The sequence below is a fragment of the Argopecten irradians genome, chromosome 10, assembly GCF_041381155.1.
Source record: "Argopecten irradians isolate NY chromosome 10, Ai_NY, whole genome shotgun sequence".
NCBI lineage: Eukaryota > Metazoa > Mollusca > Bivalvia > Pectinida > Pectinidae > Argopecten > Argopecten irradians.
Window position 1 is genome coordinate 4,489,027 of NC_091143.1, and position 24,216 is coordinate 4,513,242.

Consider the following 24,216-nt stretch of genomic DNA (forward strand, 5'->3'; position numbering starts at 1 on the left):
ATCTACCATAGGTCACTGATGACCACGAGTATTTACATATAATATAAATGTCATAGTGATCTGTGTATGAATACATTAGTATAATGATAATATTACACATCTAAATATGAATTCAAATATACATAATCATGAGTAACGACACATTCAAATCACAAGGGTTTATAATATTTTTGTTCGTGTAGGAAGGTTTCTTAATGAAGCCTTTATACTCAATAGTCCAATACAATGCGTAGTTTATGGAAGATGATGGTAAATTAAGCCAGTGGTTGTCATCTTAGTTTTAAATGTTAATTACGTCAAAAGACTGTTCAATCTCTCTTCCACTGGTACCTGTCGCAAACATGCGATATCGTTATCAAATGATACATCAAAATGAGTTTCCGCATAATTGCACTCAGAATTTGTTCTCGGAAAACATATTTAACTTTTTAGTCAGGTTGTTTTTTCTTGCAGTATAACTCCTTCAGTTCAGGTTGTTTTTTCTTGCAGTATAACTCCTTCAGTTATAATTACTTATTTTGTACATATTATATGTTGAAACATCCTCGTGAAGCAAGTGTATGTGATTTTAACCTCTGGACATCTAGGATGAGATTTGAAATAATTTTGGATAAAATTCTGCCGAGTTACCTTATATTTTGCGGAGAAAATATCGAACTGGTGTTTTTCATTTGAAAGCAAAATGATCAATGACAAGTAACTTTTGATAAAAATTAGAATTTTCTTTATTTTATTTCGGTATTGTATATTTCTTCATTAAGTAACTTACGCGTAGCAGGAAACAAAGTCTCATTTTGTTTCAAACGATGTTTTCCCGAGTTGTGAAAAAGCTCAAAGGGTACTTATCAATTATAAATTTCTTACTTTTGCACTTGAATGAAGATAAATTAGACTAAAGAAGGCGTCACATAAAATATGGATATGTATTACAGTAGAAATAGGATAATATAAAAAAAGTGCCTACCCTAACAATGCGCACTATTACATTAAATATATTACGAATGTGGATAAGAGGAATTTAATTTCTTTCTGGGATAACATTGTAAATACGAAATAGAGAAATAAGGAAGGTAAATGGTGACATATTGTGTTTGTGGTACAACATATGAAATATTACTAAGCTATTCCATTAACATTGGAAGCCTTGGCTTCATTAAAATGTTATAGATATGTACAGATTTGGAGGAAAAAAGTGAGAGGTTAAAATTATCAAAGAAATTGAGACTCATTGTGTATTACTGTCCTATGTACAATTAGTATGTAGCCTAAGAAAACAATGCAATAATTTCCCTTCATTTCATTATTCAGAATTTCAGTCAACACGAATATACTGCAGGCACTTCTCACACGCAGTATACGGCAAACACGAGAGGCCTTAAATGGCTGCTTATATGACTTTAAACGTAATGAACGTACCCGAACTATTCATCGATAACTATCGTGGTTCAGAAATGGTCTAAGATCGCCACGTACAAGTGAGAATGATCACGTTCGCTGGTTTAGATGGTCCTTTTATACAGGGGTCATTTAGATAATTATATAACAATTTTAGTTACTACTTCTAAGGTAATTATAGAGTTCAGCTGTTAGTACAGAAAGGGAGAAGATTAATGGCACATGATGAAGTAGTACTCTTTACCAACTGACGGCGGTGAAGTATACATATGAATGTGAGGATAATTACCATACTCTATAACTGAGCTACTGTAAGTGGATGTCACATTTCTATGTCAGGATGAACTGACACATATGTAAACACGTAATACATGGCTTATGAATATTAAAATGACACTAAATAGATGTTGGTAACTATACAATTTACATCGCCGACTTCTTAATTTACGGTGTTTAGAATATTGTTATTGCAAGGTCGTTGTGGTTACCACCAGGGACAATGGCGTGCAGTATTTCCAGGTACGTAAATGTGTAATGAAACATGTCTATCATTTAAATCCGTCTTTTCTACAAAGTAACAATTACAGAAACTAGTCCTAGTATTGTATTCGAATATGCATTATTTCTGACCATTGATAATAGTTTGCATCAAGATAAGTTCATTACTTGATTATGTATTATGAAACATGTGTAATAAATCTTCTACATGGTGACTAGTAAAGACTGGACTCTTTTCATGAACATTTGTATCAGAAAATCAAAGGTGAAGGGACTTTTCTTAACTTCTGAAATGTTCTTCAATGGAGAATGTTAAGTAAATAAATTCCTTAATGTTTAGGGACATTCGTGAAACTGGTTCCTAGTAGCTTTTCTGTGTGTACCACTGTAAAAATGTGTGAAGTCTGACTGTCAGTGGTTCGTACAGATTGTATAGAAGCATATTTCCATGTGTCCATTTAGATTAAATCATTGTATGTGCAAGTTTTTGTTTTTAGGTCTGCTATGTACTTTTTTTTTTAATTTTAATTCTTGTGTTATACATATTATTTTATTTTACAGGCATGTGTTACACATACTCCTTTATTTTACAGGCATGTGTTTCTTCACTTGGTGTTGGTTTGGGACCTGATTTTTGGGTATAGCCTGTTTAAGGACCGAATCCCTAATGGTGACAAAATTATCAACCCTTGTGATAGAACTGAGGTGTGGCAGGGTGTGGGCAACCAGGCGATGGACCCTTTCGGACAGGCGTTCAAGGAAAACAACTTTGTAAGTATGGTGACTATGGAGAATAATAATAATCAAATATCGATGAAAGACAAAACATATACCGATAAAAAAACGCGGTCTACCACGATCTGGAACCGTTATGTGATACATTTATGCAGTTTGTATACGATGATTACATTAATTTTGAACAAGTAGCCTTAATTTGCTATACTGTAATCAAATATTCGCAGTGCTTTTAGTTTCACAAAATTTACGGAATCCTAAAATTCAAGAATGAATACTTCTGTTGTATAAGGTATGGGATAAAACTGTATGCATGCAAGACTCAGATGGAGACGGGGCCACTAATGGACGAGAGCTCGGAGATCCTCTGTGTGTGTGGAAAATCGGAAGCAGTCCTGTGTTTGAACCGTACGGACACCCTGGTAAATAACCTTAATTGGACTTAATCAAGGTTGTCTTCTTGGTCCATACATCACTTCTTTATTCAAAAGAACAATACATCTTTGATATCTTGGAAAGATCTAATGATTAAGTGACAATTTGGTTTATATATTTATGTCCAGTTTATATATTAACACCTCACCCGGTCACATTATTCTGACAACGGGCGAATCAATCGTTCCGCTTCTTTAATGCTGAGCGCTATAAGCAGGAGCAGAAACTACCACTTTTAGACTGTGGTGTGTCACGGCCAACCGAAGTTCAAAATTGAGGCGGTGTCAGGGGAAACGTTAGTAAAAAGAAAGTCAGTTTGGACGAAGGAAAAGATAGGACCCTAAATTAGTCGTCTTTTACGAATAGATGCATTAGGGGCAATGTTTTATACTCTTTGCATATGTGTGGAATAGATTTACTGTAAATATTTTTTTGATATTTTGTAAGGAATCTGTGAGCCATGGAGTTCTCCGTACTGTCGTCGGCGGAACGGAAACAGGTTACGGTGTGATTCTGTTCCTGTAGACTGTGAGTACATCGGACTGCCAGGTATGTCTGCTAAGGGTTATAACACCATAATGATAAGAAACAAACAATGCTTATCCATCAATAAGAGGAACATGATTACCAAGAATTGCGAGAGGCCAGAAGAGAGATGAACCAAGGGTTCCAACCCTGGCATTCCTCTAATTTGCTGGGAAGTAAAATCAATTTGAAACCTGAAAAAAACCAGGAATTGTGACAAACAAACGATGACTTATCCATCAATATTATATGGCATATTAAATATCAACGTTCACTTTAGGAAAGTAATTTATAATCTATTGCGCTGGTGGCAATTTCCCGCATACATGATGTCTTAAACTTGGGAGAATGTCTACAGACAAAACAAAACTTGAATGATTATAAACTATTAGCGGTATGGAATCGAAATTCCATGAATCAAATGCAATGCAGTCATATATTTGAGGAAAAATATTTTTAAAAAAATTGATTTAATAAAAGAAAATTATCTCAGTAATTCCCTGATTGTTTTTATTTCGTGTTTAAGCTTCAATTGTTTTAAGATTTTAGGATAGTGTAACTTAATAATTCGACCTGGTTTCAACACTAATTGCACACATTAACAGTGCTACCTGCTTTTCTCATTCCAGGAGTTCTAAACATGCAGATGCGGATACCGGAGACAATAGTACCTGCTCAGGAAATAACCTACATGTGTGTGAACCTCGAGCTTCCGGCCGACAGGGACTATCACGTGATCGCGGACACGGCTTTCGTCAACAATAGCAACGTCCTTCATCACATGACCCTGCAAGCTTGTTCTCCGGGAGGTAAATTACGTGTTGAACCGACACTGAATCAAGAAGAGCCTATTAGTTATAGCGTTATGTTTTGTTAACTTTAATTTTTCCCCATCATCAGCTTTTGTTTTGATAATCAAACTGTTGTTTACAAATGCTCCATTCATGCTACATTGTAATCCGCGTAACACATTAACCGTCGCAAACAATTATTTAACAAGCCATTAACTGAATAAACCGACACCTATAACAACGTTGGTGTTTACATTTATTCGGAAATAAGCACATGCATTTCCTCACTAGAGACACAAACTCTTTGTTTCTAAGTAAGTAGGCGTTTGATTTTGTTTTCCAATAACCACCAACAAGCTATGTTTCTGTAGTCACCCCTGCATACCTGTGTTTCTACATTAACCTCCAATTATCTGTGTGGTTCTTCTGTAACCCCAACCGTTGAGTAACCATCTTAACACCAAAATGTACACAAATTTACCGTCATATATTTTTCTTTCCATAGTTACCGTCGCTAACTTGGCACATCCCCTTGGACAAGTTTATCCGTGTCAGATGATGGCGGAACCTGTCCATTGCCCAGAACTTATGGCTGGGTGGAGTCCATCCATTGGTGGGAACTGTCACCCACGCGAGGCCGGATACAAAATCGGACTATCAGGGTCACGGTATGCTGTTCTTCAGGTAATTATTTACATAGAACAGGTTATTGTCAAATACATTCAACTAGTGGTTATGAGTGAATGTTGGGTTGTATTGTTTTCTTTTTAAAAATTCCATTTTAAAAGCACGTGATTGTATATAAATGATGCCAAAAAAAGAAGCAATAAAAAGATTATTTTTACAATTAAATGTATGCATAAAATACAGTAATAAACCCGATTCTTTTAAAATCAAATTTGTAATTACCTGGCCGCTTATTGAAATAAGCATGTTTCAAAGTTGGCAAAAAAGAAAGGGTTCTGTGAAAGGGGTGAATCGTGTTATTTATTTGACATATTTTACAGATAAGATTATCCGTCACAATTATTTCTAGCTGATACAAATAGTTAAGCTTTGAAGTATCATATACTTGTAGTATTATATTACCGTATTTACCCTTGTGATGTGGAGTAACCCCAGTAAGGCAGTCGCTGAGGACAGTCCTGGTCTGTTACTGTATATTGGTATATTGTAGTATTATATTACCGTATTTACTCTAGGTGATGTGGAGTAACCCCAGTAAGGCAGTCGCTGAGGACAGTCCTGGTCTGTTACTGTATATTGGTATATTGGATGTGGAGTAACCCCAGTAAGGCAGTCGCTGAGGACAGTCCTGGTCTGTTACTGTATATTGGTATATTGTAGTATTATATTACCGTATTTACTCTAGGTGATGTGGAGTAACCCCAGTAAGATGGTCGGGGAGAAGGACAGTTCAGGGTTGTTACTATTTTATACCCCATTCCTCAGACCATACAACATCGGCATGCTGACCGTGGGCACCAATGGTTTGGTCATACCCCCGGGGGAGAAAGGATACGACGTGGAGGCCAAGTGTCACGCGGAGTGCACGAGACAGCAATTGCTAAAACCCATCCATATAATTAACGGGTATAACCACATGCACTACGCAGGTTAGTGTCAAAGGTCAAGTAAGAGACACAAGTTGGATACGGTAATGCAAGAACGCAATAGGTTGCTGTTTTGGTCAGGATAATCATACTAAGAGCCAAAAGTGTTGAGATTGAAAAAAAAAGATATTTAACCGATCTAGTTAGATATCGAAATTCTGATTCCAAATTGAAATTTTCAACAATGAATTAATGAAGATTTTTTTCCCGGCAGATTTCTTATGTTAGAACAATTTAAATTAAAAAGCACTGTTACGTATTAACCTCGCTTTTGAGAATGCTCCACCGACGACATAGCATAAACGATGTGCATCAATTTAACAATTACTGGTGTTTAATAGTGCATATATACGTCTAATTAACACAAAAAATAATGTGATTTTTTTTTTATTTTGATGCATTCACAATCAATACTTCATTCCATATAGGACGTATTGCCACAGATTTTTTTTCCGGGATGCAATGAATTACTTTCAATAAATTTGTCTCAAAGTAAAATTAGAAGCTCAAATTTGTTAATGGTGGTAATGGTGTAAAGTAAGTTACTTTTATAACTAAAGAAAAGTACTTGTTCGTCTGCTCCTATTTTTAATAGCGAAAAAATCTCATTTGTCAGCGATGGAGCATCTTTAAATGATTAAAGTGTGATACTTACACAAAATCCATGAATAAGGCAAGCCGCTTGCATCAGCAGCTGAAATAAGCGATAAAATGTGAAAATAGATATATTGTTTATACTAGGTAGCGAGATGAGGACAGCTATGAGGAAGTTCATGGAGACTCAGGAACACACTATGACCCGAGACATTGTATATGATTACCATAACCCTGTCATTCATCAGTAAGTATCCGATATAATGATTTCAATATATATCTACAGGGCGTGATGAGAAATACTCTATCACGTGCTGATAAATACTCTATCAGGTGCTGATAAATTTCTCTTTATATTCAGATTTGCATGAAAAGAGGGAATCGTCAAGACAGTTTATTTCCCTGTTTTTTTGTTGTTGTTGTTTTTTTTTCTATATATATATATCATATTATCTATCTACTCTAGGTGCTGATAAATTTCTCTTTATATTCAGATTTGCATGAAAAGAGGGAATACCCCGTCAAGACAGTTTATTTCCCTGGTTTTTTTGTTGTTGTTGTTGTTTTTTTCTATATATATATCATATTAGTCCTTAGCCCTTAACGTATTTTCTCCTTTATTATTTACGAATAAACACTCTCTTGAGGAAAGGCTTTGTGTTCTGTTCCCTTTGTGAAACGGGTTTTTTTACGTCCCGCTTAGTGTTCATTATTAAGGGAGTTGGACGACTGGTTCATCCGTTGTCAGTGTAATGTGACCGAGTGGGACGTGTTGCATTGTGTCTATGCGGCATGCTTTAGTGACATAGCACTTTAAAATGGCAAAAAAGACACAACACGAATATATAACACGCACCTCGCACTTCACACACTCAAGACACCACATACACGGAAGGCCGTCCTTAAAAGCTTGCAAAAGGGCACCACTGCATTGACCTTTTAAGGACTGCCTGGATATTTGTATATGAGTTGAAAAAAGTGTGCTTTCTTTAAATATACCCTGTGTGTGGAATAAATGTCTTGTTTGAACAACTCCTTCAATACCGGACCAATTTTTTTTTATTGAAATGTCACAGTAACATTTGTGGACATTAAATACGTATAAAAGCACAGCTAGACATTGTACAAATGTATACAAACGAGTTGGACCGACATCTGAGTCATAATGTTACTATAAATGCTGGACATTTCAGTAGGTGCCGGAGCTTATATAATAAATACTTATTACGGACATCAGTATGACATTAGATGTACTCTTGATGTTAAAGGTTTCCATCACCAATAGAGATAAAGCCTGGAGATGAAATCTTTACGTCCTGCTCCTATAACACCATGACACGGAATAGGACAACATTCTACGGTAGGACTCCTGCTAATGAGATGTGTCTGGGCATGCTCAGTTATTACCCGGCCGAGCACCTGTCCCCGCGACAGTGTCTGTCGGAGGGAGAGTTACCGCAGTGCCTACTTACCGACCACCACACCATCATCGACAGGTGTCCGCTAGTGTCATTCCCGTCCAGTACCGAGGCCGTCGCCATTATACAACAGGTAAGCTTTAAAGTTTAGTAGGGAGCTTATATGTCATGATATTAATCTCTTTATCAAATAAATGCTTATTACTTGTATCTTCATCAACTGATAGTAATTGCTTTCCGTTTTCGTAGTCATATTTCGTACCAATTAAAAATGTCTAGCAGAAGTGGCGGCAGTTCCATATGTATTATGAAGGTAATAAGTAAGTAACTTTTTGGCGCTCTTAAGGCCATAGCTTCACTCAAAAGTCTTTTCGATAAATAATTTGGGTTAAGTCAAAATAAATATTTTCGACAACCTTCATAAAAGGTGAGCCAGTTATCCCATAAACTATTGTTGCTTTGTTCACTCTTCTTTATGAAGATAAATATCACATTAGGTTTTAAGTAACACTTAAAAAAATTACAAGAAGTGGCGCCATTTTGTCTTTTTATAAAGATATTGATAAGAAATCGTTTTGTATTACTTCCAGTTGAATCAACACTGCGGCCTGATCCAATGTAATCCAGGGTGTATGGAAGTGGTCAACACCATCAGTAGGAATCCATGTTTTATAGGGAGGGTCAGGGACTATACTATTACCCAGCTGGAGAAAGTCCACGGACTAGAGGTCATACTGCGGCTACGATCATGTGACGTAGAAATAGCCAAGGAACGAGGACTTTGTTCCAAGCCTGTCAGCACGGCGACCTGTTTCTGTAGCAATCCACCAATGCGACGAAAAATATAGAGTTCCATGACATGTCTGACTTTGAATACATCTATATAATAGTGTCCCGGGGTTTACAAGCCCACTCTTCTGATCTATCAGAGCTATATCCCTTTGTTTCGTTCCGTCAGAGATGGAGTTGAAAATGAGACAACTCTGATAGACCAGAGTGAGAGACCGATGCTGATCTTTAATAAAGATGTAAAGTGTTGTCAACCTGAGTTTCTTCCTTCATACCTAACCTGAATATGTGTTTCCTTGGCAGGACTGGTAATAAAAAAGACTATTTTGTTGAGAGTAACGCCAACACCACAGTTAGTCGGTGAAAAATGTCTAGGCCCAGATTCATGAACACTCCTTAACTGTAAGGTTATTCTTAATTTGAATTTCCTCGTAGGAAAGCATTACAGAAGTTAAGAAATTATCTTAAAGTAGGGAGCCTTCCTTAAAATCTGTAATAGTTTTTCTATGGAGAATTCGAAGTGACGGGATTTCTTTAAGGAATGTTCTAGAAACTGGGCCTAGATAATTGCAATTTCTCTGACTTATAAGTTATATGAAATTCATTTGTGTTCTTTTTCTCCGTCAAATAGTCTAAAATTGATTTTTTTAACTGTTCCATATCTTTCCGATACAATGACCGGGACCGTGGTGAAGTACTTTCCAAATACAATCTACACTCTCTCTCTCTTAATGAGTACATTAATTAATACTTGTAACCAAACGCTGTGTCAGGTGGGAGGGTGGGTTAGTGAAATGGTTTAAGTATTGGAATCTGTGTTTGATACTTCAAATACTTTTTGATTAAATACACTTCAAATACTGCCGCCACAAGCGTTAATTATTTTATGTTTCACAATAAAGTATTGTTGAAAATATGCTATTATTGATTTTGTTATTTGTAAACGTTTTATTACCGTTACTGGCTATAGAATACATTTATTTACTCCACATGTAGCGATACTATGTATTGATTGTAAAAAGAATCCTTGCGAAATATTGAGTACTTGAAAACTTGATAATCATCGATCAATAATCACCTGAATTTGAAATCATGATCAGCATATCACTTGTCTTTAACGTGAATTATGAACTTTTGCATTATTTAGTATTGTCCTATTAATATTTAGCCCTGTTGCGTATTAAAATGACATTACAAGTGAGTTTATCTGAAAGAAATACTGAATAGTGTAAATATTGGTATGGTATAACCATAGATACTATAACCAATGTAACATGGTAATGTATATGTCGATAGTATATAGTTGTGTCTCTGGTACAACCAATGTATCATGGTATTGTATATGTCATTGGTATATAGTTGTGTCTCTGGTATGACCATTGCAACATGGTAATGTATGTGTCATTTGTATATAGTTGTGTCTCTGGTATAACCAATGTAACATGGTAATGGTATTGTATATGTCATTGGTATATAGTTGTGTCTCTGGTATGACCATTGCAACATGGTAATGTATGTGTCATTTGTATATAGTTGTGTCTCTGGTATAACCAATGTAACATGGTAATGTATATGTCGATAGTATATAGTTGTGTCTCTGGTATGACCAATGTAACATGGTAATGTATATGTCATTGGTATATAGTTGTGTCTCTGGTATAACCAATGTAACATGGTAATGTATATGTCGATAGTATATAGTTGTGTCTCTGGTATGACCAATGTAACATGGTAATGTATATGTCATTGGTATATAGTTGTGTCTCTGGTATGACCAATGTAACATGGTATTGTATATGTCATTGGTATATAGTTGTGTCTCTGGTATAACCAATGTAACATGGTAATGTATATGTCGATAGTATATAGTTGTGTCTCTGGTATGACCAATGTAACATGGTAATGTATATGTCATTGGTATATAGTTGTGTCTCTGGTATAACCAATGTAACATGGTAATGTATATGTCATTGGTATATAGTTGTGTCTCTGGTATGACCAATGTAACATGGTAGTGTATATGTCATTGGTATATAGTTGTGTCTCTGGTATGACCAATGTAACATGGTAATGTATATGTCATTGGTATATAGTTGTGTCTCTGGTATAACCAATGTAACATGGTAATGTATATGTCGATAGTATATAGTTGTGTCTCTGGTATGACCAATGTAACATGGTAATGTATATGTCATTGGTATATAGTTGTGTCTCTGGTATAACCAATGTAACATGGTAATGTATGTGTCATTTGTATATAGTTGTGTCTCTGGTATGACCAATGTAACATGGTAATGTATATGTCATTGGTATATAGTTGTGTCTCTGGTATAACCTATGTAACATGGTAATGTATGTGTCATTTGTATATAGTTGTGTCTCTGGTATAACCAATGTAACATGGTAATGTATATGTCGATAGTATATAGTTGTGTCTCTGGTATGACCAATGTTACATGGTAATGTATATGTCATTGGTATATAGTTGTGTCTCTGGTATAACCAATGTAACATGGTAATGTATATGTCATTGGTATATAGTTGTGTCTCTGGTATAACCAATGTAACATGGTAATGTATGTATATGTCATTGGTATATAGTTGTGTCTCTGGTATATGACCAATGTAACATGGTAATGTATATGTCATTGGTATATAGTTGTGTCTCTGGTATAACCAATGTAACATGGTAATGTATATGTCATTGGTATATAGTTGTGTCTCTGGTATAACCAATGTAACATGGTAATGTATATGTCATTGGTATATAGTTGTGTCTCTGGTATAACCAATGTAACATGGTAATGTATATGTCGATAGTATATAGTTGTGTCTCTGGTATGACCAATGTAACATGGTAATGTATATGTCATTGGTATATAGTTGTGTCTCTGGTATAACCAATGTAACATGGTAATGTATATGTCATTGGTATATAGTTGTGTCTCTGGTATAACCAATGTAACATGGTAATGTATATGTCGATAGTATATAGTTGTGTCTCTGGTATAAACCAATGTAACATGGTAATGTATATGTCGATAGTATATAGTTGTGTCTCTGGTATAACCAATGTAACATGGTAATGTATATGTCATTTGTATATAGTTGTGTCTCTGGTAAAACCAATGTAACATGGTAATGTATATGTCATTGGTATATAGTTGTGTCTCTGGTATAACCAATGTAACATGGTAATGTATATGTCATTGGTATATAGTTGTGTCTCTGGTATAACCAATGTAACATGGTAATGTATATGTCATTGGTATATAGTTGTGTCTCTGGTATAACCAATGTAACATGGTAATGTATATGTCATTGGTATATAGTTGTGTCTCTGGTATAACCAATGTAACATGGTAATGTATATGTCATTGGTATATAGTTGTGTCTCTGGTATAACCAATGTAACATGGTAATGTATATGTCATTGGTATATAGTTGTGTCTCTGGTATAACCAATGTAACATGGTAATGTATATGTCATTGGTATATAGTTGTGTCTCTGGTATAACCAATGTAACATGGTAATGTATATGTCATTGGTATATAGTTGTGTCTCTGGTATAACCAATGTAACATGGTAATTTGTATATGTCATTGTATATATAGTTGTGTCTCTGGTATAACCAATGTAACATGGTAATGTATATGTCATTGGTATATAGTTGTGTCTCTGGTATAACCAATGTAACATGGTAATGTATATGTCATTGGTATATAGTTGTGTCTCTGGTATAACCAATGTAACATGGTAATGTATATGTCATTGGTATATAGTTGTGTCTCTGGTATAACCAATGTAACATGGTAATGTATATGTCATTGGTATATAGTTGTGTCTCTGGTATAACCAATGTAACATGGTAATGTATATGTCATTGGTATATAGTTGTGTCTCTGGTATAACCAATGTAACATGGTAATGTATATGTCATTGGTATATAGTTGTGTCTCTGGTATAACCAATGTAACATGGTAATGTATATGTCATTGGTATATAGTTGTGTCTCTGGTATAACCAATGTAACATGGTAATGTATATGTCATTGGTATATAGTTGTGTCTCTGGTATAACCAATGTAACATGGTAATGTATATGTCATTGGTATATAGTTTGTGTCTCTGGTATAACCAATGTAACATGGTAATGTATATGTCATTGGTATATAGTTGTGTCTCTGGTATAACCAATGTAACATGGTAATGTATATGTCATTGGTATATAGTTGTGTCTCTGGTATAACCAATGTAACATGGTAATGTATATGTCATTGGTATATAGTTGTGTCTCTGGTATAACCAATGTAACATGGTAATGTATATGTCATTGGTATATAGTTGTGTCTCTGGTATAACCAATGTAACATGGTATTGTATATGTCATTGGTATATAGTTGTGTCTCTGGTATGACCAATGTAACATGGTAATGTATATGTCATTGGTATATAGTTGTGTCTCTGGTATAACCAATGTAACATGGTAATGTATATGTCATTGGTATATAGTTGTGTCTCTGGTATAACCAATGTAACATGGTAATGTATATGTCATTTGTATATAGTTGTGTCTCTGGTATAACCAATGTAACATGGTAGTATATATGTCATGTCATTGGTATATAGTTGTGTCTCTGGTATAACCAATGTAACATGGTAATGTATATGTCATTTGTATATAGTTTGTCTGGTATGACCAATGTAACATGGTAATGTATATGTCATTGGTATATAGTTGTGTCTCTGGTATAACCAATGTAACATGGTAATGTATATGTCATTTGTATAATGTTTGTCTGGTATGACTCTGGTATAACCAATGTAACATGGTAATGTATATGTCATTGGTATATAGTTGTGTCTCTGGTATAACCAATGTAACATGGTAATGTATACATGGTATATAATGGTAATGTAACATGTATATGTTGGTATATAGTTGTGTCTCTGGTATACCAATGTAACATGGTAATGTATATGTCATTGGTATATAGTTGTGTCTCTGGTATAACCAATGTAACATGGTAATGTATATGTCATTGGTATATAGTTGTGTCTCTGGTATAACCAATGTAACATGGTAATGTATATGTCATTGGTATATAGTTGTGTCTCTGGTATAACCAATGTAACATGGTAATGTATATGTCATTGGTATATAGTTGTGTCTCTGGTATAACCAATGTAACATGGTAGTGTATATGTCATTGGTATATAGTTGTGTCTCTGGTATAACCAATGTAACATGGTAATGGTAATGTCATTGGTATATAGTTGTGTCTCTGGTATAACCAATGAAACATGGTGGTATGTATTAGTATAGTTGTGTCTCTGGTATAACCAATATAACATGGTATATGTATATGTCATTGGTATATAGTTGTGTCTCTGGTTTAACCAATGTAACATGGTAATGTTATGTCATTTGGTATATAGTTGTGTCTCTGGTATAACCAATGTAACATGGTAATGTATATGTCATTGGTATATAGTTGTGTCTCTGGTATAACCAATGTAACATGGTAATGTATATGTCATTGGTATATAGTTGTGGTCTCTGGTTAACCAATGTAACATGGTAATGTATATGTCATTTGTATATAGTTTGTGTCTGGTATGACCAATGTAACATGGTATTGGTATATGTTGTGTCTTGTACCAATGTAACATGTAATGTATATGTCATGGTATATAGTTGTGTCTCTGGTATAACCAATGTAACATGGTAATGTATATGTCATTGGTATATAGTTGTGTCTCTGGTATACCACCTTATGTCAACATGGTGTATGTATATGTCATTGGTATATAGTTGTGTCTCTGGTATGTACCAATGTAATGTAACATGGTAGTATATGGTATGTATAATGGAATATAGTTGTGTCTGGTATAACCATTGCAACATGGTAATGTATATGTCATTGGTATATAGTTGTGTGTGTAGGAGTGTTGGAGTCGGTCAACTATCAAAGAACTAAATTGTTTGTAAATAGGTTTGGTAAACAGATTTTTTTTCTGTTTTATCTTTTGACGTAAATGAATGTGCATGGTATCCAAACTTAAACAAAAGACGGTATTACCGAGTGTACTTATCAGTGGGTCACTAGTATGTCTTTACGTTGTTGTTGTACAGTATTTCAGTTGATAGAATAAAATTATTCTCTCAGAATTTTTACCTTTATTTAGTTGGTCATATAAGATATTCGACAGAATTTAATCTTATTTCAATTACTCATCAGTGTAGGAGAAACACCTAAAACTGTAGAATAGTCAAGATAATGAATTGTTCGAGGCCCATAAGGGCCTAGAACTATTCATTATCTTGACTATTCTTCAGTTTGAGGTGTTTCTCATACTTAAAACATGCATTGAATGTCACTGGTACTTTCCCCTATTACACTGGGTATTGTTTAACTATTCCACAGCTCCAGGTAAACCCTTACTACCGATTCTTTTATTTACTTCACTGGGAGAACAAGATCTATGCACAGGTACTATATGGTACTCACACTGAAACATTTAGTACTCAGTTTAGTTGTCACTGTTCAACATGGAGGATCATCATTAAGACATGGGCCTGAGAGAGAGCTGATTTAGCAAAATTTAGAAGAAAAAAAAACAACAAAATATTCCCCAAAGTTTTGGATATACACACAAAATAGTGAAATCATGAAGCAAAAATAAGTGTGTTTTTTGGAAGTATTCCTTGGGAATTATCATCTTCTTGAGAGGTGTTTGGATGTAAATTTGTTTGATTAATGCCATTGTTATGGAATATAAAGTGATTTGGATATACAAAAATATGGGAAAAAAGCCATGTCAAGCATCTGTAATTTCATTTTTTTGCAGAAAATACAGATTTTGTCTCATAGGATATAATCTTCTCTCTTCTGGATTTGTTCAAGTGAATTCTTTTCTGGGTTATGGATTTAGTGGCTTTGACAGAGCTGATGAAATTTAAGTTGGAATGAAGTGATATTTATCATATATATATATATATCGGTATTATGAAAATAAGTTTACAAATACATCACAACAACGCTACAAGTACATGTACCTGGGTTAATCTTTGCTCCATCTCGCCGAGGATATTATGAACGAGGATGTATTTCTGACTATACGCTAATCTGTGTTCACCAGTCGCTACATTCATCTTCAACTGTGGAATAGTTACCTTTTCTCGTGGAATAGTTCACACAGCAAAAGGAAACTATTCCACAGTAGGTGATAATAGTAGACTTTGCTCCGACTATACCTCAAGCTATAACAATAGATGACATCACAGCCATGTTTTAATGTGAGATTATTTTACCGTTGAGATTTTTGCCATATTTTATTTAATCAGATAAGATTATTCCACCCTTTAGATTTTAACCATATTTAAGTTAGTCAGTAATGATTAATGTACCCTTTAGATTTTAACCATATTTTAGTTAGTCAGTAATGATTAATGTACCCTTTAGATTTTAACCATATTTTAGTTAGTTGGTTACGATTAACTAAACCTTTAGATTTTAACCATATTTTAGTTAAGTGGTTAAGATTATTTTACCCTTTAGATTTTAACCATATTTTAGTTAGTCGGTTAAGATTACTTTACCCTTTAGATTTTAACCATATTTTAGTTAGTCGGTTAAGATTACTTTACCCTTTAGATTTTAACCATATTTTAGTTAGTCGGTTAGGATTACTTTACCCTTTAGATTTTAACCATATTTTAGTTAGTCGGTTACGATTATTTTACCCTTTAGATTTTAACCATATTTTAGTTAGTCGGTAAAGATTAATGTACCCATTAGATTTTAACCATATTTTAGTTAGTCGGTTACGATTATGTTACCCTTTAGATTTTATTTAACCATATATTAGTTAGTCGGTAAAATGTACCCTTTAGATTTTAACCATATTTTAGTTAGGTGGTTACGATTATGTTACCCTTTAGATTTTAACCATATTTTAGTTAGTCGGTAAAGATTAATGTGCCCTTTAGATTTTAACCATATTTTAGTTAATCGGTTAAGATTAACTTTACCCTTTAGATTTTAACCATATTTTAGTTAGTCGGTTAGGATTACTTCACCCTTTAGATTTTAACCATATTTTAGTTAGTCAGATACGATTATTTTACTCTTCAGAATTTTATCTTATCTTTGTTATCCAGATAGGATTATTTCACTCGTGAGACTTTTACCATATTTTAGTCAGTTTGATACGATTATTTAACTTGTTAGAATTTTACCTAATTTTAGTTTGTCATATACATGTACAATTGTTTTACTTGCCAGGTTTTTACCTCAGATTAAACAATATTCTTTTCAATACGGATGCAGTACAGCATACATATCATGATAGGATAGATTCTGAAACAAGCACAATGTTAATCCGTCAAGTTATACAAGTTATATTTGTACTATGAGTTATGAGGGCTAAGGTGCTTTGGTAGGAAAACGGAACGGGTGCAGAGATTGAGATTGAGAAGGAAACTAGTGTTTATTTTCCAACCATATAAAACTAGTGGTTTGTTGAGAAGACGAAGTCGGTTATAGGTTGATCATCAAAGTAAAACTAGTAGGGTCTGAGCATATAATTAATATACAAGATATTTTGAGATTTTGACATTAACAATAAAATAGTACTGATGGACATCCTAAACTCATCGGGTATTATCACGAGAATACGTAATTATCTAAATATGTAATATCTATTCCCCGAGGAGTTCCGGATGACTGATGGAAAGATGTGTATTCATATACTATTTTATCTACTTGAAACGGTTCGGGCGACTTAAACAATTTTGAACCTCTTGAAAATATAAATTTACCTGATTTTATTTAATCTAATAAGATTATTTTACACGATATAAATTTGCCTTATTTTATATTTCATCTATTAAGATTATTTTACACACAATAATTTTGTCTTATTCTATTTAATCTAATAAGATTATTTTACACACCATAATTTTGTCTTATTCTATTTCATCTATTAAGATTATTTTACACACCATAATTTTGTCTTATTCTATTTCATCTATTAAGATTATTTTACACGATATAAATTTGCCTTATTTAAGTTGCATCTATTAAGATTATTATACACGCAATAATTTTGTCTTATTTTATTTAATCTAATACGATTATTTTACACGATATAAATTTGCCTTATTTAAGTTGCTTGTTAAGATTATTTTCCCCGCCGTAATTTTGCTATATTTAATTAGTTGGTTGTATAAGATTTTACCTTATTTGCCAATTTTATTTTATACTTTTTATTAGTTGGTAGTATAAGATTATTTTCCACGCCATAATTTTGCCTTGTTTTAGTTGATCTTATAAGATTATTTTACCCGCCATAATTTTGCCTTATTTTAGTTGATCTTATAAGATTATTTTACCCGCCATAATTTTGTCTTATTTTAGTTGTTTTTATAAGATTATTTTACCCACCATAATTTTGCCTGATATTAGTTGTTTGTATAAGATTATTTTACCCGCAAAATGTTTGTCTTATTTTAGTTGTTTGTGTAAGATTATTTTACCCGCCATAATTTTGTCTTATTTTAGTTGTTTGTATAAGATTATTTTACCCGCCATAATTTTGTCTTATTTTAGTTGTTTGTATAAGATTATTTTACCCGCCATAATTTTGCCTGATATTAGTTGTTTGTATAAGATTATTTTACCCGCCAAATGTTTGTCTTATTTTAGTTGTTTGTATAAGATTATTTTACCCGCCATAATTTTGTCTTATTTTAGTTGTTTGTATAAGATTATTTTGCCCGCCATAATTTTGCCTTATATTAGTTGTTTGTATAAGATTATTTTACCCGCCATAATTTTGCCTTATTTTAGTTGTTTGTATAAGATTATTTTACCCGCCATAATTTTGTCTTATTTTAGTTGTTTGTATAAGATTATTTTACCCGCCATAATTTTGCCTTATATTAGTTGTTTGTATAAGATTATTTTACCCGCCAAATGTTCGTCTTATTTTAGTTGTTTGTATAAGATTATTTTACCCGCCAAATGTTTGTCTTATTTCAGTTGGCACAAATGTTTTAAGTGTGTAACATATTTCTGTAAAACACTGGCCATTAAGGCCACACCAATTTGAAACCTAGTTCTTCGGGATTTCCCGCCCCTAAAATGGAAAAGTTAGATAATCAAATTTAAAAAAAAATAATAAACCGCCCCTATTTCAGAGATTTTGTTCCCTGTACATTGTACCGTAAGACGTTTAAAGATTTGTTCGATTCTATAAACACAAAAATGTGATCGATGTGGTAGACGTAACATTACATGCTTCATAAATAATCCTATCATTTAAATTACGAACCTATTTTCTTTTTCTAAATATTGACAACAAATTCATTTTTTATTATTTGTTTACTTTTACTTCATACCATGCCAACAACAGCAAAACACTGAATGAATCTCCTTCCAACATTAGAATGTTTTTGTAATGAATGTTTGCTATCAAAGATGAAGGCAAGTTTACTTTTACTTCATACCATGCCAACAACAGCAAAACACTGAATGAATCTCCTTCCAACATTAGAATGTTTTTGTAATGAATGTTTGCTATCAAAGATGAAGGCAAGGTCACAGAAATTAATATAAGAATAAATGCAATTGAAATTGATATGATGATATTGAATGCTTCTATAGTTTTGTATGACTAGTCAAAATTATATCTATACCGTGATCTATACTGTGATTTTTAATATCTAATATATTTACATTTGATTTTGTGTGACTAAAACATTCCAACTATTACATTTGCATACTTGAAAATTCTTTTTTAATGTAGATTTACATGAAAAAAGTATGTTCATGTATGCAAATGCTAACCTTTTGTTCTATTGCGTGTGGCAAAATTTTGCAGGTTCCCAATATTGTAGATCAACAATATTTATGATTCTTCGATAGTGATTTTAGCAGAGTTTCACCTGGACGAGAAATAAAAACACTGTTGATTTGTAGTATAAATATATTTGATTTTGATAATCAAAATTTTGATGGGTTTTTCCAAGGCCAAGGCATGGCAGTCAGGTATTATTGTTGTTAATAAATGATGAATTTGTGATTGTATTGGTTTTCACCTTGTTTCTCTTACAGCTTTGCACGTGAACATTGTTCAGACAACAATTAGTCTTTCAGACAAGTCAATAGCACAGAGGACATAAAGTTGTTCTTTATAAAAAAAATGTTTACTCTCAAAACATAAAATGCTACAACCTGTATGTAAATAAAACACAAATATAATGATTTAGCCTTGCGTTAATGTTTGTATACATCATATTCTCATTTTTGATACCGCTCGCTCCATTTTTTTGGGAAATGAAAATTAAAAAAAAAACACCCTCTCGCCCCACTTTTTTCCCCCATAATCCCAAAGAACTATTTTTTCAAGTTGGTGTGGCTTAATAATAATAATAACGTAGAAATTTTACATGTAACACCTAATTTTGTGTCGTAAAATATGAATTACACGCTCATTTCACACAATATCAAATATTGATTTATCTTTTTCAAATTTATTTATCTATTTTTTTTATATAAGTCATATTTTGTAATCTTGAAAAGGAAATTAATAAAATTAAGTTTAAATAATATAGTTTCTAATTTCAATCAAATAGAATGGTGAGAATGATTTGAGATGAGAATGAAATAAATGTTACCTTTTATCAATATTTAATGCATTTTATGTATGAACAGGGCCGTAAATCTACTCGGATTTATACACTACTGTATTATAAATATCACCCGCATTGACGTATGTACCTGCAGCAAAACACTTCACTGTCTGACTCTACATATATGAAACAGGCTATAGCTGGCTTGCCGATAGACAGCTTGGTGGACAATGACGTCTATAAATAGCACATTCTTGTTCACTACTAGTGTGTGCAAGTGGGGCTAGTTGTTTGCATATGTGTATGTATCTTGGCTGCGTACAACGATAGTCATATTGTCTTACTGATAAGTGCAACTAGATATGGAATGGTATGGTGGAACATGATCAGACATTATTTTGCTTGAAGTCAAGATGAACAACTACACACAAGAAGCCGACAATCATTCGACACAAGTCACCAACGACGATGGCTGCAGTAATTTGTACGAGGCCGCTCAGCTGCAAGCTTTACCCGACATCGCACAGATATGTGGACAACATGTACACAAACTGATTCACAACAATGCTCTGGCTATTGGTTGTCCGGACGACTTCCTTTTCCTTCCATTTCTCTCTTGCTGTGCAGGTAATATTTCTATAGGATAGCATTTGCTATACAGTGTATAGTCTACTCTAAACCCGATATCACACAGTTTTAGATTCAGTCATATCATACGAGATTTGTTTTAACGAATCGGAGATTTTTGTATTTTATTTCAAATGAAATGAACCATACAGATACCTGCATCGCATAACTGTACATCTTCGATGCTCCAGGGGTTAACGTTACTATCACTGACGTTATATCACACTCTGAATATGAATTTTGTTTCCAATATCATACTCATTATACGTATTTATTGTCAATATCTCACTTATCTCACTATTATACTATCTATTTTCAATATTTCACTCATTATACTATCTATTTTCAATATCTTAACTATTGTACGTATCTATTTTCAATATCTCACTATAAGACGTAATTATTTTCAATATCTCACTCAACATACTATTTATTTTCAATATCTCACTCATTAAATACTAATCAATTAATACCGCTATTAATTGAAGTTTAATATAACAGGAAGATATGCATGTTATTCATCGCTATATGTAATATCTTCTAATTATAGATGTAAATAACTATTTATTAGTATTTTCAGTAATACGTATGATTTGTGTTAATCCTAAAAATAATTTAATATTATTTTATAAATCTAGTCCAGTGCAAATATGCTTTAAAAGATGTAATATGTTTCTGAATTGTATATATAAATTTTGTAATACATGCATGCAATCGTGTGGAGAGGGTATATATAGGCTATGCCTGCTGCCCAATCCAGAATTAAATCTTTTGATGTAATAAAATATTTTGAAATGAAATGAAACACCTTTCGTAATACTGACAATAAACGTCAAATCAAATCGGTTGTATTTTTCGCCAACGCAGCACTATGATTCTATATTTGGATATCGATGATATAACAAGTGTTGGTACATTAAGTGAACTACGATACAATAATATCTTTTCTGTTACTGTTCGTTATATTATGTGGACATTTTGTTAATTTGACGAGTTGTTGTACTGACCTTTAATGGTGTAATATTGATTGACTATATTGCAGCGTTGATGGGAAATAAGACCAGTATCACAGTGAACGAGACTTGGACTGAGGCGCCTATTATCTGGACCATGGTTGGGGCCAACTCAGGGACCAAGAAGACCGCGGCCCTGAAGCTGCTTATGACACCTTTGTTAGAAATCCAGCGCGAGCAAACTCGTCAGTGGCATCTGTCACGACCGTCAGGTTACAGCAGTAAGTCAGCCCCCCAGATTCTGGCGGGAGCGATGGGGATGACCCGATTGGGTGATGTTCTTGAAAACAATGATGGTCAGATATTAAGTATTGTTGAAAATATCAAATTTTTTCACAAAAGTCTTGGCGTTAATTCCGAAGAATCCCGCGAAGAATTGTTTGGGCTTTATGAAGGTGTGCCAAAATTTCACGTTAGTGTAGGAGAAGTGAAGGTTTTAGAATCTACCTGCTTCAATCATACAGGGTTTGCATCACCTGCGTATGTCATGGGGCTACACAACAGCGAGTCGATAAAATTGTCAAGTAGATATTTGGTGTCGTGTTCACCAGATCTGGAATACTCGCCAATATCCAGGTCACATCCTTTGCCAGTAGAGACACCGTCTTTTAAAGCTATCTTTCAAACTTTACACACTTACCATTTACAACAAAGGAATTACTCGTTCTCGACTGATGCGTGGAAAGAGTTAGCAAGTTGCCATGACAACGAATGGATAGGTATGATGTCTCAGCTCGAATGTGACAAAAACAAGCGAACAGTCATTGAGAAGTCGCTTAGTCAGATAGTGCGGGTAGCGGGTGTCATCAAGGCACTAGTGAACGCCTTCAGGTTCTCCAAACAACAGGTCGATAACAAAATCTTCCAGTGGGATCTGACCATTGACAAAGACACTGTATGTCGTGCTATAGATCTGTGTAAGTATTTCGTGGATCAGAAACTCACGCTGATGTTTGGTTCAGGTGCTGATTTGCGCATGTGTAACTTTACCGGAAGTAGTGGCAAGAAGTGGGTTAATGTCAAAGATGCTCTGCGCCAGCTTCACCAACCGAAAATTCACCAACAACAGGTTAACCACAACCAACAACAGCACATTCTACAACATCAGCAACACGAGCAACAGCAACATCAACAACAGAGAATGCACCATCAGACTCAGATCGTTTACTTATCTGAAAATTCAAATGTGCAAGTATCGACGTCGGAAGACTGGGTCGACCACTCGACAACAGAGGCACAAGAGGAACAGCAGACAGCTGATTTCGTTACCATGGATAAGCAAATGTTTGTATCAGTACATGCAAAACGTATCAAACGACTTTTAGAATGTTTCGATGATGGTCATGGAGTTTCAGCCACAACCGCTTCCCAAAAGTCCATAACTCCTCCCGTCAAGCTTCAGGGTACTAACAACCGACATCCTGTCTGGGCGTCCGCGCTCTTCTTCCAAAAGTGTCAGGAACTTGGACTCGGCAGTGCAGAGCAGGTGAAACATCCTACGAACCGAAAGTTTTACTGGCGCTTCAAAAGGAAACCTGTATCGGACATTGGCGACAAACTCCAACAGCTGTTGACCTTCCTCCGGGTAGACATGACACAATACTGTAAAATTGGCCCACGACCTCCCGCAATGCCTCCCATGTCTCCAACGACACTTTTCCACTCCTCGGGGGACACGTCCACGGACTTTTCGGAAACTCCGGACAATACCAGTACCGATGACATTATAAACGAACCGATGGAATCTCTTGATGACGACGTACAGATAGTGGTGAAGGACGAACCACTGTAGGCAGGTTGTCGGAATATAGGTTACAAAACAGTCGCTTAGTGCCATAAAGTTCTACGTTTATGTCATTTCAAGACATTAAATGCAATTTCTTTTCAGCAAGTCTTGTTTTATTTGTTCAGTGTCGATGTTAAGTGTTTAGAATCGTTATCCACTTAACTGTTTCCTTGTCTGCGTATTTTACGACCTTACAGCAAACATATGATTTTAAGAGATTTTCTGTAACTGTTATTTCAATTGATAAATTATCAGTAGTGACAAAAACATATTCATTATTTTAGGCAATTGTCAATTGTTTTGGAGTTTCCATCTCTCTAGAATCGGAAATATTTGAATTCTAATATGTCGCTGACTCG

At 34.2% G+C, this 24,216-nt stretch overlaps 2 protein-coding genes across 2 annotated transcripts; both read left to right on the forward strand.

The window, feature by feature from the left end:
- Positions 1-1,679: 1,679 nt before the first annotated feature.
- Positions 1,680-9,682, forward strand: LOC138332943 (dopamine beta-hydroxylase-like). Its single transcript, XM_069280997.1, has 10 exons — positions 1,680-1,914; positions 2,487-2,664; positions 2,921-3,050; positions 3,511-3,612; positions 4,218-4,397; positions 4,885-5,063; positions 5,752-5,995; positions 6,734-6,833; positions 7,855-8,137; positions 8,595-9,682. The coding sequence occupies exons 1-10, from the start codon at positions 1,895-1,897 to the stop codon at positions 8,850-8,852; spliced, it is 1,674 nt and encodes a 557-aa protein (XP_069137098.1). The 5' UTR covers positions 1,680-1,894; the 3' UTR covers positions 8,853-9,682.
- A 10,986-nt stretch (positions 9,683-20,668) lies between these two features.
- Positions 20,669-23,958, forward strand: LOC138332944 (uncharacterized). Its single transcript, XM_069280998.1, has 2 exons — positions 20,669-21,058; positions 22,101-23,958. Exons 1-2 carry the CDS (start codon positions 20,845-20,847, stop codon positions 23,861-23,863), a joined length of 1,977 nt encoding a protein of 658 aa, XP_069137099.1. The 5' UTR covers positions 20,669-20,844; the 3' UTR covers positions 23,864-23,958.
- The last annotated feature ends 258 nt before the right edge of the window (positions 23,959-24,216 follow it).

Bases quoted from the DNA above. Each gene is read 5' to 3' on its own strand.
- LOC138332943 (XM_069280997.1), top strand. From the start codon at position 1,895: ATGGCGTGCAGTATTTCCAG. The intron at 3,613-4,217 runs GTATGTCTGCTA...TTCTCATTCCAG, and splicing joins TGAGTACATCGGACTGCCAG to GAGTTCTAAACATGCAGATG. The intron at 5,996-6,733 runs GTTAGTGTCAAA...TGTTTATACTAG, and splicing joins TAACCACATGCACTACGCAG to GTAGCGAGATGAGGACAGCT.
- LOC138332944 (XM_069280998.1), top strand. From the start codon at position 20,845: ATGAACAACTACACACAAGAAGCCGACAATCATTCGACACAAGTCACC. The intron at 21,059-22,100 runs GTAATATTTCTA...ACTATATTGCAG, and splicing joins ATTTCTCTCTTGCTGTGCAG to CGTTGATGGGAAATAAGACC.